Source organism: Onychostoma macrolepis, chromosome 07, assembly GCF_012432095.1.
Source record: "Onychostoma macrolepis isolate SWU-2019 chromosome 07, ASM1243209v1, whole genome shotgun sequence".
In the NCBI taxonomy this organism is placed as follows: Eukaryota; Metazoa; Chordata; class Actinopteri; order Cypriniformes; family Cyprinidae; genus Onychostoma; species Onychostoma macrolepis.
Window position 1 is genome coordinate 7,794,920 of NC_081161.1, and position 15,878 is coordinate 7,810,797.

The 15,878-nt window shown below is 36.5% G+C and overlaps 1 protein-coding gene across 6 annotated transcripts in view; it reads right to left on the reverse strand.

The window, feature by feature from the left end:
* Window positions 1-980: 980 nt before the first annotated feature.
* bmal1b (basic helix-loop-helix ARNT like 1b) overlaps window positions 981-15,878 on the reverse strand; it is a 33,220-nt gene continuing 18,322 nt past the window's right edge. For 3 of the 6 annotated variants that reach the window (XM_058781470.1, XM_058781469.1, XM_058781471.1), the window contains 13 exons: window positions 15,710-15,867; window positions 14,688-14,767; window positions 14,507-14,599; window positions 14,296-14,413; window positions 13,661-13,810; window positions 13,316-13,562; window positions 10,351-10,457; window positions 10,114-10,264; window positions 9,938-10,026; window positions 7,108-7,204; window positions 6,908-7,004; window positions 5,425-5,518; window positions 983-5,345 (listed from right to left, as the gene is read on the reverse strand). In XM_058781470.1, coding sequence (XP_058637453.1) covers window positions 5,185-5,345; window positions 5,425-5,518; window positions 6,908-7,004; window positions 7,108-7,204; window positions 9,938-10,026; window positions 10,114-10,264; window positions 10,351-10,457; window positions 13,316-13,562; window positions 13,661-13,810; window positions 14,296-14,413; window positions 14,507-14,599; window positions 14,688-14,767; window positions 15,710-15,867 — 1,642 coding nt within the window. In that variant the 3' untranslated portion in view covers window positions 983-5,184. Of the gene's footprint in view, window positions 5,519-6,907; window positions 7,005-7,107; window positions 7,205-9,937; window positions 10,027-10,113; window positions 10,265-10,350; window positions 10,458-13,315; window positions 13,563-13,660; window positions 13,811-14,295; window positions 14,414-14,506; window positions 14,600-14,687; window positions 14,768-15,709; window positions 15,868-15,878 lie in introns of all 6 variants that reach the window. The other 3 variants (XM_058781474.1, XM_058781472.1, XM_058781475.1) reach the window with 3 other exon arrangements.

Genomic DNA, 15,878 nt, shown 5'->3' on the forward strand with positions numbered 1-15,878 from the left:
AAATAGTTCAAGTAACAGAATAAATGCAGAGGATTTGAGAACCAAAATACATTGTAATAGAATTGGCTAGAGCCATTTTACTATCTGTACACTTTTGCACAACAAAAACTGCACAACAAAGGAATTCTTGGTATTCAGTTTAAAAGCAGATCTTACTGTAAAATATGCCGATTTTATATGTTTGTAGAGAACATAATGTCAAAACCAATTCATTGTTTGGTTGTTGGTGCCAGACGGGCTGGTCTGAGTATTACAGAAACTCCTGTGGCTTGTAGCATGAAGCAGCCAGTTTCAGTTTTTACCCAGATAAGTTCACGTTTAGTTTGAGCAAACTCTTGATTTTTCGAGCTCAAGAAGATGAGTTGGTTTTGAGCGGGTTTCGTCACCATGGTAACTTATGTTACACGGCTACTAAGAGAGCGCAAACCCAAACTGGACCAATCAGCTGTGAGCAAAGTAACATTCATCTGATGTAATGAAGCCACTCCCCCATATATCTCGCTCCAAATTAAAGCAGTTCGAATTTTAGAGACCAAATTGCCCGACTTTTGCGGCTACTTATTATGTTTTAATATATTAATTATATTTGTTTATTATTCATATAATATATATAGTTATTATATGAAGTGGCAATTAATTTTAAGTTTTGTACTTAAATAAAATAAAATATAGATACTGTAGGGTTTGATACATAAATATAATTTAATTTAGCTCAAAGGGAATCATTTATGATTTTATAGGGAATTTGAACAGAATCACTGTTTTGCGGCTGATCACTGAGTCGGCAGCGATTCACTGAACGAGCCGCATAACATTAATTCTGCACTGGATATTAAAATCCAAAATATAGTGAAAACACTATTAATAAGCACAGTAACAAGATCGGCAGATTAAGACATTAACTTGTAAGCACAAAACACAAGATACTTCTCTTTTAAATATAAATACGACTTTATTTATATAAACCTAAGACATAAACTAATCTAACACATGAACACAAGCAATCACACATTCATACGTTGCAGAAAGAGAGAAAGGAGGAGTTTAGAGAATGAGAAAGTGAAATCCCAAGTTTATAGCAATATGTGCTATCACATAGACCTGAACAACCATCAATCACGTAATTAACCCTCGCATTGAGTTTCTCAATTAGGCTAGAATTTATATTAAATGCGCCAGTTCAGTTAGACCTGGAGGTACTTGCTGGCGTTGCCTTTGTGTTGCAAGGATTCCCTTTTGTCGTCGTTGTTGCAGGAAAAGGGGTTTCCCGAGTTGGTGATTGGCTGGAAGTTCAGTAGTCGTTGAAGGGAGATTGCAGAGTTGGTCTGGTTGAAGTTTTGAGGCGGTCACAGGCTCGAGTTGAACTCGGAGACAAGGCGTGGAAGGCGAGAAGAGAGAGAGAAGGGCGAGAAGGGGAGATTTGATGGGGTCCTGAGTTTTTAAACTCGGCTTATGGACACATCCCATCTGGTGTCTTGACCAATTAGATAGGCTATTATCTTAGCTAGGGTTGTTCCTTCCATCATAAATCAGCATGTTATCAGTCACATTATCCGAATTTTACACTCTATACTTTTACACAAGTGTACTTTTGGATGTGGTTTCTATAACCAGAATATGATACATTTGACAAAGAATCAATTGGAAGAAACGTTTCAAGCTAGAATTGTCAAGCTCATACATACCAAACATGAATAAACCTTAAAGTCATTCAATAGTTATACAAAAGACATACATAATATGTGCTTAAAACATGATAGTCTAATGTGTGGGTTACATACATAATATAGTGTTATGCCTAGCAATGTCCTTTTAAGATGATTTTATGTGCATATGAAAAAGAAAGTCTCTGTGTAGTTCTATGTAGGACATAGGGATATGTTCGGTGAAGACCAGAGAGAGGTTAAAAGGTCTCCTAAAGAATTTCAGTCTCAGTCTTTGTCTTGTATGTGTGAGGGAAAAGTCAATCTAAAGAAGCCCGTGCTTTCTCTTGTGGAACACGTGTGATGGCCATCTCTTTGACCATTAATCTTGACTATTTGCCCCAAATTTGACGATCTCCTTCCTGCGTTGGACTTATCAGTAAGTGTTCTTTTGTCTTAATGTTGCAAGCTGTTCTGGAAGAGGCTTGTTGGTTAGGCTTCCTTCAGAGGTTGGAGCAAGGAATCTGATTTATGACGTTGTCCTGTTTTCTTGGGGCCTCTTCTGGAATTTCGGCTCATGTTTCGATGTTCTGATGGAATCTTAGTTTGTCTGACTCGTTCTGATCCTACAATACATATAGATAAGCTTTAATATATCCCAACTTTTAAAATGACTAAACTTATGTTTTCCTTTTGATCTCTGTGTGAAACTATATAAGCAATTAATTTCAGTTGATTCCTTTGCATAGTCATTTTTTCATTTTCTGCTGCCTTCTCAAACTTTTGCTGCAACAGCAGTGTTTATTCCTGCCTTGTAAATGCATTTAAATGTATTAAATTTTTAATAACGACATCTTCTTAATCTTCAGCAGAAAAGTGAATTGTGCTGACTCTCACGAGAAGTGAATCCAGCTGATGCTCTCCACGCTTCGTGTGATTGGCTGTTTGCTGCACGTGCTCCAGAGTTAATCACAAACTCTGGTTCAAACTCTGAGTTGACAGAGTATGTTTATATCAAGATTTGTGAGCCCGCTGGACCTGATCTAAACCAGGTTGGCTTTATCGGGTTTTGTCAACTAAGAACTTACTCTGCAACTCTGAGTTTGTTCATCTCGCTTCGTGCTACAGGCCACTGATCTACTGGGATTTTCATGCACAACCTAGTATCATCAGTATGGTCTGAAAAAGTGATTTTATCCAGTGAGCGGCAGTTCTGTGCCTTGTTGATGCCAGAGGTTCAGAGGAGAATGGCCAGATTAGTTCAAGCTGATTGAAAGACACAGTAACTCATATTACCATTCGTTGCAAACAAGGTATGCAGAAGAGCATTTCTGAATGCACAACTTATTGAACCTTAAAGCAGATGGGCTACAGCAGCAGAGGACCACACCGGGTGCCACTCTTGTCAGCTAAGAACAGGAAACTGAGGCTATAATTTGTACGGCTCACCAAAATTGGACAATGAAGAGTAGAAAAACATTGCCTTGTCTGATAAGTCTTGATTTCTGCTGCGATTCAGATGGCAGGTTCAGAATTTGGCGTAAACAACATGAAAGCATGAATCCAACCTGTCTTGTGTCAACGGTTCAGGCTGTTGGTGGCGCTGTAATGGTGGGGCGAATATTTTCTTGGCACATTTTGGGTCTCTTAGTACCAATTGAGCATTGTTTAAACGCCGTAGCCTATCTGAGTACTTTTGCTGAGCAGTGAACCCATCTTAACATACCATCAAATCATCTCAAACTGGTTGACAATGAGTTTATTATACTCAAATGGTCACCTTGGGCCTCGTTTATAAAATGTTGCATAGAAACCATCCTAAATTTGATCTTACGATCATCTCTCAAATATATGTACGTGTGATTCATAAAATGAATGTACGCCTCTCTTTCAGATGTGAAATCTATACATGAATCGCAAATAATCTTGAACTTGCACGCAACTGAATGGCTTCAGCTTTCTGCCTTGTAAATGACTCGTAATTGATGTTTCATGCTTTACCAATGAGGAAAATGGGGGAATCAGTACCTGTATGGCCGAAGACAAAAAAACAATAGCACAAGTTGCAAATATTTGATGTTGGAGAAAATCCTGAGTAGTGATCCCCAAATTGTTTCTATTTTGGTTGGACAGGTAAGGGAATTAATTATTGTGTAGCTTGCTCTCTGAAAGTCATCAAAACATACATAAACATAAATACATGGTAAAATACACATAAAACTCAAGAGTCAATCAGGCTGAGCCAAGTTACTGTAACATGCCAGTGCAATGTAGCACCTAACACCATGGTGCTATTGGTACTTAAAAGTACACGATAAACAAACAGTGATCTAACACTAGCTAAAATACTGACTAAACCTTAAATTTAGCATTTACTATTAGCAGTTAATTTAATTATCAACTGCTAGATCGGCATCTTTAAAAAGTTATGAAATATGTGACCCTGGACCACAAAACCAGTCTGAAGTCGCTGGGGTATGTTTGTAGCAATAGCCTTTTGGATTACATAGTTTAGTTGATACATTGTATGGGTCAAAATTATTGATTTTTCTTTTATGCGAAAAATCATTTGGATATTAAGTAAAGATCATGTTCCATGAAGATATTTTGTAAATTTCCAACTGTAAATATATCAAAACTTAATTTTTGATTAGTAATATGCATTGCTAAGAACTTAATTTGTACAACTTTAAAGGCGATTTTCTCAATATTTTGAATTTTTTGCACCCTCAGATTCTAGATATACAAATAGTTGTATCTCGGCCAAATATTGTCCTATCCTAACAAAAAAAAATGATACTTATGACTGGTCTTGTGGTCCAGGGTCACATATGACAAAATGGGTCTCAACTTCAAACCTTTTCAGTTGGAAGGACTAAAAAACTGTTCCATTTCTACGTGAATCATGGGTACGAAAAAAAAAAAAAACAATGTAAAGGGAAAGAAATATATATATATTTTTTTATTTTATTTTAAAAAATATATTGCTTCCCTTTCGGTTCATTTCAATCATGTACATTCCGATAAAATACTTGTACATGTTAGTATACACATATCTATGATACACATTGATTTTTAATAAGCAAATATGCAGAAACACAATAAAGATCAGAAATGCTGAGGTGGATAAAAAAAAAAAATCTGTAAGCCCAACAGGATTTGTGGTATTTAGTTGACATTCCATAGACTGAAACAACAATGTCCTTATACACCATACCAGCACTAATAATAGGTGTTGTAAGATGTTGAGCGATCTAACATTGTGTCCCAACCAGGTGCAATAAAATCTTTTGTCCTCAATGAAAGTGAAATAGTGACAAAATCACTAATTTGACACAGTTGTAGAATGAGGCTGTGGACCAATGAGATTTTGCTGTGGGTGGAGCTACCCGAGGCACCGTGTCAAAAACAAACGTAATGTCACCAACAAAAAAATCTGTCCACATACGTAGATTGTTAGGGTCATGGCTGGTTTGAACGCGAGTGAGATGGATTGATGTCGTACCCCGTTAGGATTGGTTGAAGGTCTTCTTCAGGGCTCTCACAGAGGCCAGGGCAGGTCACTGAAGTCCACGGGACCTCCTAGACCTGCATCCGCCTCCAGCAGGCTCATGATGATGGCCATGGCGGCCTCATCGTTGCTGGGGCTGCTGGACCCCGGCTCGTCCATGATGTCTCCAATACCGATGTGTGATTGATCACCTGCAGATCAGAGACAGTATTGCGAACTGTTCAAAAGCAACACTGACCAATCGGTGATAAGATCACCTTTAAAACTTACTTAAAATCGAGCTGTTAGAGTAAGGATAGCCTATGCTGTCCTGGCCCGACATCACCCCTGCTGAAGGAATGTCTGGACTTCCACCATTTGAAATCTGAGCAGTAAGGGGAAAAAGTCAGATGCTATTACATTTATATTATCACATTAATGTAACGTTACATGAACTTTCTGTACGTCTAAATATGTTTGTTAGAGACTAAACCTTAAAGTGATACTCCACCCAAAAATGAATTCTCACATCTTTTATCCTCATTTTACCCAGATGTATTTGAGTTTTTTATTCTTAAGAAGAAAAGAAAGATTTTTAGATTTTTAGCTTCAATAACAACAAAGGAAACACAAAGGTAACCCATTCCAATCAAGAGCGGTCAAATCAGTTTCTTTAAATGTTCCCATTTCTATCTATCTGAAGAAAGAAATACATCTGAGATATACATTTGAGATGGCATGAGGGTGAATAAATGATGAGAGAATTTTCATTTTTTTTGGATGGCATATATAGGCCTTTTTACAAATTTTAGTAATCAACAAGCATATCTAATTAAATTTAGTAATCAAAAAAGCATGTCTAATTAATTGATATCATAAAACTTAGTTTAACAAAAAACAAACCAAAAAAAAAAAAAAAAACTGTTTTTAGGGTCGTATGAACCTTTTTTTTTTTAATTATTCTGGATTCAATTTATTTATTTTATTTGAATTGTGTTTTAACGGTCAAATTAAGTAAGTCTAATTCAATTTTAGTAATCAAAAAGGCATGCTTAATTAATTGAAATCATGAAACATACAATTTAACAAAACATTTTTAGGACCATATGAGATTTATTTATTTATTTTTTGCTGCACAACAACAGATTCAATGTTAACATTAATACATGGAAGAAAACCTATATTCCTGATATTCCTTAAAAAAAATAAAGTTTAATGATTTTATCATCATTATTACTTTGAGAAGTGCATTCTGCTGTAACATAATAATTGATTTTTGTCACAATCTCTTTAAGCCAAACGTTTCTTTTGACAAGTCGTCATGAAAGCCTCAGAGAAATTTCAAATGAAAAGGTGAAATGCTGGTGAAGTGACTCAGAGTAGCTCTGGAGATGAAGTTTATTTGTTCATGTCCTCTTATAGTGAGACGACAGACACTGAAAACACCACAAACATCATGTGTGTTTTAGTACATGTACAGTAGTCGACAAAACTGTGCCACTCATTCACTCTGAGACGGGCAGAACATGCTTATTTCAATAGCATTTTTTTTTTTTTTTTTCACTTTTATATTCACAGACACTAGTCCATATCGTGATTTGATTAAATGTACAGCCCTATAATATTTATTCATCCAAAATTTGCCAATTTCTGTGACATTCCTCTCTACTCTACATTCCATTTTTATGAAGGAATTCTATGATTCTGTCCATGTTTTCTGTATCATGAAAATCATGGGGTCATAGTGTCCCTGTAAGTGAAGCACAAATGTTACCTTCCTGCCCCCCGGTGAGGATGTGTCAGGAGGGGGTGTGCTGTTGGAGATGTTGAGGGGACTTGAGCCACAACTCGAGGGAGATGAGCCTCTTATCCTGTCAATCATATCAATAACAGGTAAAACCAGCTGCAGTGTCACCAAGATCATGACTCGCTTTCAGATTATTAGACTTGAACTGTGTATACCGATCAGCTCACCTTTGTATCTCCATCACTTCCTCAGCGATCATGCGGCCGATCTTTCCTGCTCCGGGTCTTGTGCCTCCAGGGATTCCAGGGACAGTTTTCCCCGAGACTGCAGAAGAACATTTAAAAAGACCACCGAAATACTATTAAAGGATTTTTAATGTTCTTGAAAGCGGTCTCTTATGCTCACCAAAGCTGCATTTATTTGATCAAAAAAACAGTAAAAACTGCCAAACGTTATTTTTTTTGGTAGCACTTGCCTATTATTAACATATTGGCTGTTTATTAGTACTTATAAAGCACATATTCTGCATGACCATATTCTACATCCCTAATCCTACCCAATACCTAAACTTAACAACTACTGACTTTTAATAAGCAGCAAATTAGGAGTTTATTGAGGCAAAGTTAATGGTTTGTTAATAAGCGAGAATTGGACCTTAAAATAAAGTGTGACCTTGTTTTCTATTTTAATATATTGTAAAATGTAATTTATTTCTGTGATGACAAAGCTGAATTTTTAGCATCATTCTCTAGTCTTCAGTGTCACATGATCCTTCAGAAATCATTCTAATATGCTGATTTGATGTTCAAGAAACATTTCTTATTATTAATGTTGAAAACTGTTTTTTCTTCTTTGATGTTGTAGAAACTGTGATACATTATCATTCAAAAGTTTGGGGTGAGAAAGAAATTAATGACATTTAAATTTGTATTTAAATTAATAATATTATGATTATAATTTAATTTTGTGCTTAACTGTGCCCCGTAATTCTATTGGGTGCCTAATTTTGTGCTTAATTGTGCCACGTATTTCCAAAGGCTCTTATCACAATTTCCCTTCACTTCATGTAAACATACATGAAAGTAGTGCTGGGCGGTATGACCAAAAATTTATATCACGGTATTTTTCAAAATTATACGGTTTCACGGTATATGACGGTATTTATTTTTTTCATGCATGACCGGGTGTTAACCACATTTTCTACTGATTGAGAGAAGAAAAACCGCAGTAGATTGACTTAGAATGCCCTATTTTACTGTCATGATGCGCTAATATTGTACAAAAATTCCACACTAAATAGTGACTAAACACGACTCATTAATAGCCTACATGTTAACCAGGAGTCACTCATTTATAATCACGACATCGTCTGATAAAATCAACATGCATCTAACGTTACACTAAAGAGCGGCTATGCGGTGGTTTTGGCTATATTACTTTTTGTCTCATGCAGCGCACTGCCTGCATCTGAGTAACAAACTAAATAAAAATAAAAAAAAGTGCATAATATTAACAGACGAACTATGCTCATTATTTATAATTCCAAACAATCAGTTAGCGGCAAGTGCTTGGAAAAGCTGTTTTGTACTCATTTACTGACGAGTCTGCTGTGGTACGGCCAGCTGAATGCGGTGCTTCTCTGCTGCTCGCTGCACAGAACAGACGCCGAGAGAGGCGACACTGCGCTGGGAGTCAGATCTCGTGCTCGCGGGGCAGCACTGGAGACATCTTCCAACTGAACCATAGCTAAGGTTTATCCAAAAAAGTCGCTAGGTTTGTCAGTTTGTATATTCTATGGAAAAAAGCCTCTAAAAGGGTTTGAAAGTTGCTAAATATAGTGCTAAAGTCACGCTCGTGTGTGTGAGATGCGGGAGCTGGTGGCGGCGCGCGGTGGATATTGTGGATGAGTTCTTCTGTGTCATCATCACGTTCTACTAGTTCTACAGCTTCAGAACTTTCACGCTTAGTAACATACACAGCTGTGTCCTCGCCACAATGCAATAGTGAAAAGAGACCCCTATCAAATAGTGTCGCGTTCTGAGCGTTATTTAAATGACACCGGTATTGCGGTATTTTAAAAATTCATATCATAAGAAAATTAAACACCGGTATTCGGTATGAACCGGTATACCGCCCAGCACTACATGAAAGTAGTATTTGTTGAATCAGTAAATCAAAGACTCAAATGTATGATGAAAACATTAATTTCATCATTGTATGCTGTATTTATTTATTTATTTTTTAAATAATTAACAATTAGTTATATACAGAATTTAGAGGAAATATGTACTTCATAAAAATAAAGAAAACCCGATAGGCAATTTCTTTCTGCTTGATATCATTTTAATTATGCATTTAATTTAGTGCTCTCAAATGTTTAATCATGATCAATCGCATTCAAAATAAAAGTTTTATATGTGTGTGTGTGTACTGTGTTTATTTATTATGTACAGTATATATAAATACACACACATGCATGTATATATTTAAGAAAAATATGTTATGTTTATATAATAAATATATTTATAAATAATATAAATTATATGTATATACATTCATGCATGTAAATACATGTAAATATTTTCAAAATATATACATGCATGTGTGTGTGTGTGTGTGTGTGTGTGAGAGTATTTATATATACATAATAAATATACACAGTACACACATATATTATGTAAACAAAAACGTTCATTTTGGATACGATTAATCGTGATTAATCGTTTGACAGCACTAATTTATTTATTTATTAAATAATTACATATAATTATTATATTTAATTAAATATAATTATTATTTAATTATACTATTATTTTAATTATGTTTAATTTTTTTTTTTTTTTTTTAAACATTCTTTTTGTTGGTCTTTTATTATCTGGGTAACCCCAAATAGTGAAATTCTATTTAACATTTCTATTTTCACATATTTTCTGATTGGCTGTGATGAACTGAAAAATGACTTGTCGCAGGTAACGTAATATCTGGTTAGGACACGCTTTAACAGTCACTAGTTTATTTGTTGTGTTAGGATGTGGAGAGTAAATGAGATTTTCCTACCGTCACCAGCTGTAAGGACGCTGTCCATGCTCTGGGGGGAGGCAGTGAGCTGAGGATAACCAGGCTCTGCTACATCAAGAGAACTGCCTCTGAAAACACAGCCATTCAAGTTACTAAACCAAACCATCAGAGCATTATGACAACGTATTTTATCATTAGAGATTGTGTGCACTCACGAGACGACTGTATTAGTTGAAACAATGTATTCTACTTCTTTGGTCCAAGGGTTCATGAAACTGAACCAGCGACTTTTTAAAGTTATAAAAGAGCCATCTTTAATCTTGAACTTGTAACAGTTAGTGTTGATCTTCTCTCTCATCTGCAGCACTGCAAACAGAGACATACAGATTGCGAGGTCAGCCACAGAAATCTGGTTGTGCTACACTGTATGGAGAGCATTGCTCTAATGTTACCTTGTCTATGGCATTCAGCAAGATGTCCAATGTCATCCTGATGGAAATACTCATAGAACGACGTGCCCAGCATCTCTTGAGGTAGATAAGCAAGAATGGCCGTGGCCCTAAAATGAAAAGAGGCATATACAGTCATGGCCAAAAATATCGGCACCCTTGCAATTCTGTCAGAAAATGCAACACTTCTCTCAGAAAATTGTTCCAATAGCAAATGTTTTGGTATTCATGTGCTTATTGATTTTGTTTGCACTGCAACAACACAAAAAACAGAGAAGAAAAGTCAAACTTGATAAAATTTCACGCAGAACTCAAAAATGGACTGGACAAAATTATTGGCACCTTGTCAAAATTGTAAGAAATAATTTAAAAATGAAAGTGAAGTGAAAGTGAATTGCTTTTCAAGCATGTGATGCTCCTGTAATTTGTATTTAGACACACCTGTGGCAAGTAAGAGGTGTGGACAAAATAGTAATCACACTTGCAACCAGTTAAAATGGAGAAAAGTTGACTCGACCTTTGTGTTGTGTTTCACACTGAGCATGGAGAAAAGAAAGAAGTGTAAAGAGTTGTCTGTGGATTTGAGAGAAAAAAATGTGGAAAAATATGGACAATCTTAGAACTTTTTGGTAAAGGACATCATGGCACTGTTTACAGAAAAAGAAATGAGGCCTTCAAAGAAAAGAACACAGTCCCTACAGTCAAACATGGTGGAGGTTCAAAGATGTTTTGGGGCTGCTTTGCTGCTTCTGGCACTGGATGCCTCGACTGTCTGAACGGTATCATGAAATCTGATGATTACCAAAGAATTTTGGGGCACAATGTAGTGGCCAGTGTCAGAAAGCTGCGTCTCCACCAGAGGTCATGGGTCTTCCAGCAGGACAATGACCACATACTTCAAAAAGCACTCAGAAATGGTTACAAACAAAGCGCTGGAGAGTTCTGAAATGGCCAGCAATGAGTCCAGATCTGAGTCCCATAGAACACCTGTGGAGAGATCTCAAAACAGCAGTTGGGAGAAGGTATCCTTCAAATCTGAATGAGCTGGAGCAGTTTGCAAAAGAAGAGCAATGAGTCCAGATCTGTCAATAATTATCTGCCAATAATTTTGTCCAGTGCATTTTTTGGGTTCTGTGTGGAATTGTATCAGATTCGACTTTTCTTCTCTGTTTTTTTGTGTTGTTCCAATGAAAACAAAAAAATAAATAAACACGTGAGTACAAAACATTTGCAACTGCAACAATTTTCTGAGAGAAGGGTTGCATTTTCTGACAGAATTGCAAGGGTGCCGATATTTTTGGCCATGACTGTACATACAGTGTTGGGAAGTAACTAGTTACATGTAACGACTTTACATAATTTAATTACAAAATAAATGGAACTGTAATCCATTGCAGTTACTGAGAAAATTACAGCTACTGCAAGATCACATTAAGATCTGCCTCTACTTTTGAGTGCAACAGTTCTCAACCGATGGATAGAAAGTCCCCGTCCAACATTCCTTCTTTTTGAATAAGCAAAAACAGTATGTTTAAATGGGTCATATGATGCGATTTCAAGTTTTCCTTTGTCTTTGGAGTGTTACAAGCTGTTTGTGCATATAACATCCGTAAAGTTGCAAAGACTAAAGCCTCAAACCTAAAGAGATATTCTTTATAGAAGTTAAGACTCATCCACATCTCCACCGCCCAAATGTTTACGCAAAGAAAGAAGGCGTAACTTTTATTCTCGTTGTAGTATTATTGCCGCCGCCATGTTGTGGAGACGCTGTGTGTTTCCAAATACGGTAAGGAGCTTAACATTTACTTCACACGCTTGAGGTATCCGGCCAATCACAACGCACTGGATAGCTGGCCAATCAGAGCACACCGTGCTTTTCAGAACGATAAGCGTTTCAGAAAGGCAGGGCAGAGAGGAGCAATAATAATGTACGGTGTGTGGAAAATAATGTGTTTTTTTTTAACCTTATACCGGATAAACACATTGCATTACACCAAATACACAAAATAATGTTATTTTTAGCATCGTCATATGACCCCTTTAAAAGTACATCACAATACGGAAGATCTGTCACTACTTCTGTTTCATTGCAACTTTAAGACCACATACACAAAAATGAAGTCTCCACAGATGCAGCTGACATATATAAGTGAAACAGAGCCTTTGTCACAGTGTATTTTTAGGTACTTTGTGTGCCCTATATTTCCGCCTTTAGCCAGGCCGTGACCTTATGTCCATCTGCACCATTTATCCATGGCTATATTTGGATATTGACCTGCATTGTGCTCACGAAACCAAATAAGCTGTCACGCTAACATCAAAATTGGTCATAAGGTCAGCATGGATACCAAGCATTTGATCCCAAATCAGTTTATCCATCGGTAGACAAAGCAAACATCCCAACCAATTATCAATTTTACTCAACAGTTTGCTTACAATTACACTAATGTAATTTTGAGTCTGGAAAATTATATCATATTATACAAGCATGGTGCATGTTATAGTGCACTGGCATTGTTTAAGGTTTTTTAACCAAGTTAAGGTGTGGTCACATTTTCCATTACCATTATTGCCGGCTAGCAAACGAACCAACCAAAAATAACTGCTTTCCAAACCACCTCTTAATGGAAAATGTTATAATTTTAATGTGTGGTGAGTAAACACTTTCAGAATGAGTGCCTCATCCACTGTGGATCTTTAGTTTTGCTTGTTAAACTATGAATTTCTACCCACACAGAGGTCACTTCTGAACCAAGAGGCTTGCTATTGGTTGTCACTGTGAATGTGTGTCACAAAGTTCACCAAACTTGAACCCAATGCGAGGGAATTTTTTCACCATTAGAAGTCTATCAGGCAAAATTCTGTTGATTCCCACTGACGTAGCCTGGATTTTGCTTGAGTAATTGTAAATGTGACCGCACCTTCAAACTGCAACTGCATTTCAGGGCACCCAGTGGTCACTACTTACCTTTGGTCCACAAAGACAAACTTCCCATCAATGGCATGGCGTGAGACATACTCTGTGGGCTTCACCCGGATGTCTCCGTTCATGGGTTGTGTGACAATATGAGGATGTAATCGGCCAATGGCCACTAAGCAGCTGAGATTACAGCCTTCGTTATCAGGCTCATTGTCTTCATCTAAGCCCATCTTTATGGGCGGCCAGCTCTTCAGATAGCCAGTGCTGTGGATTGTACAGAAGCTCTTGCGATCGGCTGCAGGGTGCAATAGAAAGCAATAGTTATGACGATAAGACTTTGTTTTTTTCTTTTATATTTAACGATACGCAAAGTAAAAGAAAGAACTGATTTACCTTTCTTTTTGGAGCAAGTTGAGGGAAAATCTTTGTCCTCCATTTTGACAAGGGGCCTGTTGCACTTCATTCTGCAGAAGAAGGAGCGACGGGCCCCTGAGCACAGTCTGGAGGGGCAAGGGGCGATGTCCGTCCTGACTGGCAGCCCAGCTGAGAAAATAACAATGAACTTTCAGATAAACTCAAAACATAGTAAAATGTATGAGATTAAATGAGATTAAAGGCTACTTTTTGCCCCAAGATTTGTCCCAATTTGAAGTCTGGACTAGTTGATGCTAATTGCTAAAGCCAGAGCCAGTCTGCAGATTTTAGACAATCGGAGTTGAAAGATTTCACATAAAATTGTGTAGTGTATGATGAATCAGACTCTGATTCCCTCCAGCCAGAGGATATCAAACATATTTGATATTTTGAGCTGATTTTAGAGCACAAATTGTTTTTCTTTGTCAATGTTTCTGTGTGAGTTTGTTGTGTTTGGAACGACTTGCAAGTCTGGTAGTGTGTGATCTTTAGTCGTTTAGTTTATGATGCCCAGTTTTTCCTCTGTAACCACTTACAAAGTTGGAAATTTGTATAATGCCAAAGGTTAAGGCTTGTCTGCATAATGGTGTATTTTTTAGCAGGTGCTAACTTACTCTTAGCATCGATGAGTCTTTCGCGTGGGGCTGTGTCAGATGACGAGAGCTGCTCTTTGACTTTTGCAATGTCTTTAGGATGCAAATAATCAAACAAACTCTGGCCAATCAGGTCATTCTGTCAGATGGAAAAAGCAAGAGTGAGTCACTTCACAGTCTGATGATTCGTACACGCTGAGTGGTGAATCAGAGTAGCATTAGAAGGCCTTACCTGACTGTAATTTAAAATTTTGTAGACAGACTCTGACACAAATAGGATCTTTCCCCGATCACAGCCCACAACAAACAGAAAACCGTCAGAAGCCTGAGACGCAAAGTGAATCAGCAGTGAGTCACAGCCAGGGTTTGTCACTCAGAATAGCATAAAAAGGACTTTTCTTTAGCTCACCTACCCTTAATATTAAGTGCTTCAGCTCATCGTCTGATAAAAAGGCTGGCTTGTAGTTAGCTTCAGTATAAGGGTTTGCAGCACCTTAAAAAGACAGTATAAAATAACATAAACATAAAATATACTATAAAAAATAAGCATACAAGTATTTTTGTTTTGAGTATTTGTACACCAACTAGTCAAATAGTCAAAACATAATTTGAAGTACATGAATTAACTGAGTCATGGTGATGGAAAAAAAATGATGGGTGGAAAAATTATATTATTTGCTTTGGCTTTAACTTACAAAATGTTTGCGTTCCCCCGAGAAACTTTTCTTTATCTTGCAAAACTTTTGCGCTCGTGGGGAACTTTACATTCGCTTACAAAAGTATTAAAATATAGTTATTACCACTCTATTCATATGATTTCCATCACAAGTTTTACACTTGCTCAAAAAAACAAAAAACAAAAACAAAAAACAAAAATGGAAAAAAGGGAAATGCAAAACAATTGCAAGCAAATGCAAAAGCATAGAAATATGTTTTACCATCGTCATGGCCCCTTAAAAGATTGACCAACCAATACTGATTATTTTTTGTAAATTATATTATGTTTTTGAAATGATATTTGTTTTATAAATTTTTGCACAATGGAACTACATATTCACTGGACTACAGTACTTCAATAAAACCATAATATTCATTACGAATATTTTAAAAATCAATAATATCAGATATAATATTTTACATCATGTAATAAAATAATTTTAGATTGCAAAACAACTTTGCATAAATATAATGATCTATTCCAAATATTCACTTAAGACATATGCTTATTTAATCTTTTCAAAAGGAAAGCACGGATTGATCAATTAGTCTGTTTTGAAGCCATTATTGATAATACAATGTTTGTGAATAAAATATAACTGCAAAGTACATGTCATAATTTTGGTAATTTTTATGTGTAATAGTACTCAAATATAAAATCACTTAAAATACAAAATGACATATAAAGATTGCATTTAAAAAGCCAGCTGAATTTCACCTCGAAGTGTTTTCATATGCTGGACCGCCATGCGCAGCACCGTGAGTTTGTCCAGCTTGCGAGACATGGCATTGCAGGTAGGCACTAATGAAGCCAGCTCATCAATAAAGCTGTTCATCTTGTCTCTGCGTCTCTTCTCTATCTGACTGTGAGCCTCCCTGTTGACAAC